Source organism: Hakea prostrata, chromosome 1, assembly GCF_041222555.1.
Source record: "Hakea prostrata isolate BN-2017 chromosome 1, UWA_Hpros_2, whole genome shotgun sequence".
Lineage (NCBI taxonomy): Eukaryota > Viridiplantae > Streptophyta > Magnoliopsida > Proteales > Proteaceae > Hakea > Hakea prostrata.
The window spans coordinates 11987171-11992701 of NC_142600.1; the positions used below are offsets into that span (position 1 = coordinate 11987171).

Genomic DNA, 5531 nt, shown 5'->3' on the forward strand with positions numbered 1-5531 from the left:
GGGAATTATTCCACATCATCATTTAATAAGTGAAGATTCCATCTCTAATGTTCTTGGGGAATCAACATTTCCTCTGTTTTGATGGGAGAATTGGTTGTAATTAGGTATGTCCTTTAAGTTGTAGTGAAAAATGTTTTTTAGAAAATAGAGGTTTGAGTGCGATTGTAAAGAGGCTGTAGATATCTTGAATGATTGTTCTGTATTATTTATACTAGATGTTCTTCTAATTATGGAAGAGTTGTATTCAATTTCTTTCAAATTTATTCCTATGAGTCTAACGGTGTTGCCGACTACCTAACCCGATTGGCCATTTCGCTTGAATCATTGATAGATTGGTCTTTATTTGATCTTTGGTTGAAGCAGTTGTGTATTACTGATGTTAAGGGATGTGCTGCTGATAAAATAATGAGTTTTTTTTTTTTTTACTTAAAAAAAAAAAGATGCCCTATCTTGGGCCAAGATGGGCTGGGCCTGACCTATATTTGATGCAGATTTGAGCCAAGGCTTCTAAAAACTGACAACCCATATGGGCTTTGTCTTGGGCTGAATGGGCCAGCAATGCTTGATCTGATCTACTTGATGATCCATTAACATCCCAATGAAAGTATCACATTTACTGTTGTCTCCGTCTCCAGATTTATTTTTTACAAGTTGCAACTTCGGAAGAAGTGGATATTGATTGGCTTCTTGAACTGGGAAAAAAAACAGAAGGAAAAACTGAAAGTAAAAAAAAAAAAAAATCTCCTTTTGGAGTTGTTCACATGAAGTTGAGGAACAGGGGAAAAAAAAAACAAGGAAAAAAAAAAAAAAACCAAGATCTCCTTTTGGTGTAGTTAAGTTGACGAAGATTAAAAAAAAAAAAAAAGCCCTCCTTTTGGAGTTGTGTTAACATTAAGTTGAGGAAGAAGATGAGGAGGAGAAGAGGATGGCGTAGAGAAGCTCGTTCCAAGCATCTGGTACGCCGGGGAGGCACCAATGGTTACAGTCGGAGTAGGAAGTAGCATTGGAGAGTTGTTCCTGGGTGAGAGGTTCCCATTGCTTCCTATATATGGAAGGGTGAGCTTCTTTTCGATACTCCGACATTTGTGTGATGTTCAACAATTGCACCGCTAATCCCCTCTTTCCCATCTCTTCTATCGCTGCTTCTACTAATCTCATCATCTTCGGGTCTGAACCGTTCCCTTGATATCCTTCTTTTGTTATAAGTGATGTCTCATTGTAACAATTACCTTCTTCAGCATTGCTCCATTCATGTTTCCTAGCATCACAACAAACAAATAAAGAGTAATTGGTAAAGACCATGTTTCATAGTATGAAGTCAAGAGTTCAAATCTTCTTTGAGCTAAAGGCAAAGCCAAGTCATATAGTTGAATTTTTACAAGGTTACCCTTTGAGAATGTAGTTGAGGTGTGTCGTAAGTTAGTCAAGACAAACCTTAGTTTCAAAGAAGAAGACCTATGTATTGGTGGACGGGAAGAAGACTTTGTCCTCAAGTGTGGCCCTCCTCTAAACATGAATATAATCCATTATGTGCTTCCACAAACACGAATACACTCACGTTACATAATAGCCACACTATCGAACAAAGAAACTTCTTTGTTCGATAATTATATAATCCGGTTCTCATTGTGCTCCTCTCACATTCCTTCGCTATACATTGAAGGAAGAGCATAATGAGACTTAATTATATGTGGGTCCACCAATACTATTAGTCAATTAAACAAATTGTTTTTTTTTTTGGTTTTCTTAATTTTTTTTAATTAATTTTTCTGACCGCTGGTGTGTGGGGGACATGCTAACAAAGAATAATCGGGTCTTGGTCCGGTTCACATGGATATCCAACCAGTCCGACCATGTCTTCAGGGCCATTTCATAACTGCGCAGCATTTCTACCTCTTTATAGATTCCGTCGGATCCATCAAAAGATCCCCACCTGTTAAAGACACCATATTCTATAGATTATTAGATCATGCCATGGAAAAATCTTATTTATAATTACCCAATTTCGCTTATTCAAGACATATTTTCCACTAATTTAATAAAGAAAGTATACGATATATATGATTAAACCCTTGGTTCAATGAAAAATGTTACTCAATTTAATCACCCTATCTTGGTAATGAAAATAGATTGTATTCTAGGGTTTGGACTTGGGATATTGCACCCCAGGTTCAGACCCATCGACCTCAACCCAACCCAAGATGACCCTGATTCGACCGGGTTGAGTCAGGTTTGTCAATTTTGTTCATAATTCTGAAAGCTTTTAATTCTCCAGAACAAAAACATTTCTTACAACTTACTCCACAATGATTTCCCATTCAACCCAAACCAACCCAAAAAGAAGAGACAAAGCACAGCGAGTTGTAGGGGTTAGGTGAATGTAGCAGGTATAATTAATTTTTACTTACAAGAGCTTCATTTTGGGTCTTTTCCACCAAAGGTAGGAGTTGAAGATGATTATATCTGCATCTGTCCAGTATCTTGCATGCTTTTCGATTGCTTTGATTCTGACAATCCGATCAGGTACACGATGGTATACTGGATCATCTGAGTTTGATTCCACCAACAGAGGAGCCCAGTAGAACTCTATTGTTGCATTATACTCCTTTAAGTACAAGTAATTAATCATATTACGATACATCAACAATTAATTAAGGAATAATGAGATTTATATATTAATCGCGTCTTAACTACTTGATTGATTCAGAGTTAATTAGATCGACACAGTCACTCACCATAGCCTTGAAGGTGGTCAAAGATCCATTATTATGCATGGACTTCTGTGAAGGAGGGATCGAAGACTCTAAAAGGCAAACCATAGATACCCATTGACCCCTATTCAGGGAGTCCCCAACATAAACAAGCCTTTTCCCTCTCAGTTTCTCCAGCAATGCAGTGGCATTGAACCTGGTTAACATGAAAGATTATTAGCTAGAGAGTTATACGGTTAGCTAGATTTAGCTGGTTTAAAAACTGCATATATAAAGATGGAGAGAAAACCTTGGGAGGTCACATTGGTGTGGCTGCCACCTCCAATTCTGATAACTCAAATCCTTTCTCCCAAACTTCTCACAAGCCAGTTGATCTGACATGTAAGTGCATTGCTTCCCAGAGTATAAAGGGTATGAAGAGTTATCAAAAACCCATTTGCCGGAAAACAAATTGCACTGGACCGGCGAATCGCCTGACCCGAGACTGTAATGAGACGACTGCAGGTTGTTCTTCCCAGTGAGGTAGATGGTGAAAACTACTAAAATTGTTACCCATGTCATGACAGAAATGGATTGAAGATTGTTCCTGATTCCCCATGTCATGACTGGAAAAGCAATTCGGTATTTCTTTCCTGTTGATGTTGCCTTCTTTGTGGGCATCTCCATTGCTTTCTTGGTTTGATGCTCCTTGGGTGTCTCCATGGCCTTCTTGGTTTGATGCTCCTTGGGTGTCTCCATGGCCTTCTTGGTTTCATGCTTCTTGGGTGTCTCCATGGCTTGTCTTATGGATATCTTCTTCACCTCTCTTGATGGTGATGTATCACTTCTTTTGGTTAAGTTCTTCCCTGGAAAAAGATAGGAGGAGTTCGTTATAATGTTATGGTTGATGAAGTGTAACCATTATTAATTAACTAATTATTATTATTATTTTCTTTCTGAGAGATGGTTTGAAGTATGATGCACACTGAAGCAACATTCTGGGTAAAACTCTAAGCAATTTCCCCTAGCTTGTAGGTGCATGAATCAAATCCCAGTTGTTGTTGGTGAACACATGAATAAGAGGTCCACAACAACAGGGTTTTATTCATATTGCACCAAGAAGGAAACTCCAGTTGTGGTAAATGATCAAATTCTTTAGTGATGTCAGGGAATAAGAAAGTGCACCAACATACATTTCATCATCGAGGGAAGATATATGGTGTCTTTCTGTGCCCTAAATACCGATCTACAAGAAAGAGATCTGGGCTTGATGATGAAATAAACTTGATCAAGAACTACACATTCGATACTCGCTTTTGTTTCCATGCTTTCTTGATGCTCTCTCTAATTCTAGGTGTGTTTGATCAAAATGAAAAATTGTAGACTCGAATAGATGTATAAAAGAATCAAAATCATAAAGACAAAATGGTTTACATGGATCTATGAGCTGTGAGGTGATCAAATAGATCAACAAAAGGTTGCAACTGTTGTCTCAGATTGATAACAAGAAAAAGCTTGGATACAAGTATGTAGCGAAACCCTATACGATTAATTATTTGAAATTAATATTAGATTCATAAGAGGTTTTCAAGAATCCTCATTGAATCTAGCACAATGTCTTGGAATAATAAATAATAGTTTTCATGTATTATAATAGCTAAACTTCAAAATTTACATCTTTGGGTTTCTGATTTTCTGATTTTCTACATCTCTGGGTTTGCAAACCAAATGTTAACTAAACTGATAATCTTGATATTTAATTATGATAATTAATCTTGAATTCTTGGTCGATTTCAGTTTGGCCGTATTTTCAAGGAGGATGCACTAACTTTACAGTTAAGCCTTCAACTGCTCCTTTTTTTTTGTTGGTAATATTCAACTGCTCGTTATTAATTACTCTTTAGGGATGTTGATGCTGGTGGGGTAAAGTGGACACTGAAGAAAGCCACATTATGATTAGGTAATGGTATAATCCTTATCAACCAAGGTATTTGAAAACTTCAGCTATCACCTTTCACTCCTACCCAACTTTATCGGTTTCAAATATTTTTGAAAATTTATTTATGTTATCTTTGAGGATTAGTAGTTTCTATATATTTATGATCTTCTCTCAAACTATTTAGTATAATTTTTTGTCCAAGATTGTTAATCGCTGATCATATCCCTTTTATCTTTGAATAGCCTATACCTTCTTACTTGAACCATTAATTTAAGATTTATTAACTAGTGTTCAAAGCAAAAGAGAAGTCATATAAAGAAATTGAGGAAGCTTGAAATTTTAATGGTGGAATTTAATTTCTGTCCAAACAATAGAAATATCTAAGCAACCAAATGTCTTGAGCTTTACAAGTGATTATACTTTCTTGCATGCTTAATTACCAATTTTATGAGGGATGGAAGGAAGACCAGGCTTATTATAGAGGTCTGAGCCTAAAACTTCCTAGTCATTGTAATGAAGGTGAACTGTTGCATTCAATGTTCTTCTATTTATTAGGTGTTTATTCTCAAGGAGTCCATACTTTTGTAAATTGATCGAGGAAGTAATCAAAATGGTTGGCCTTGGTCTTCTTCAGACGTTCTTCCTTGCTACCTCTTATTCGGAGTTAGATCTTGCTTCTATAGAGAGAATTAATGGTGGCTTGAGAATTAAAGCTTGATTTTTCAAGCATGATCAAAAAGACATATTTTCATGATTAATAGAGCCTTTAGAATTTAAACTAGAATTTTGATCATATACAAATCACTATAAATCAATATATATATATATATAGAAGTCATAGCTTTCATTGCAGTAGATAGAACCCTTGATGACAACTTTGATCAAGCTCCCAAAAGTTTAGC

General features: G+C 36.3%; 1 protein-coding gene across 3 annotated transcripts; it reads right to left on the reverse strand.

Annotated features, from left to right (window-relative positions):
- Nucleotides 1–827: 827 nt before the first annotated feature.
- On the reverse strand, nt 828–3549 carry TBL34 (TRICHOME BIREFRINGENCE-LIKE 34). 3 transcript variants are annotated; one of them, XM_089163267.1, is made up of 5 exons: nt 3001–3549; nt 2736–2907; nt 2409–2605; nt 1775–1933; nt 828–1258 (listed from the first exon to the last, which is right to left on the reverse strand). In XM_089163267.1, the coding sequence occupies exons 1-5, from the start codon at nt 3483–3485 to the stop codon at nt 892–894; spliced, it is 1380 nt and encodes a 459-aa protein (XP_089019393.1). In that variant the 5' UTR covers nt 3486–3549; the 3' UTR covers nt 828–891. The 3 variants fall into 3 exon arrangements, with proteins under 3 accessions (XP_089019393.1, XP_089019399.1, XP_089019404.1); XM_089163278.1 differs by having other exon boundaries at nt 1166–1258; nt 1894–1933; XM_089163273.1 differs by lacking the exon at nt 1775–1933.
- Nucleotides 3550–5531: the final 1982 nt, after the last annotated feature.

Bases quoted from the DNA above. Each gene is read 5' to 3' on its own strand.
- TBL34 (XM_089163267.1), bottom strand. From the start codon at position 3,485: ATGGAGACACCCAAGAAGCATGAAACCAAGAAGGCCATGGAGACACCC. The intron at 2,908-3,000 runs GTTTTCTCTCCA...CATGTTAACCAG, and splicing joins CACCAATGTGACCTCCCAAG to GTTCAATGCCACTGCATTGC. The intron at 1,259-1,774 runs GTCAGAAAAATT...TTGTGATGCTAG, and splicing joins ATGTCCCCCACACACCAGCG to GAAACATGAATGGAGCAATG.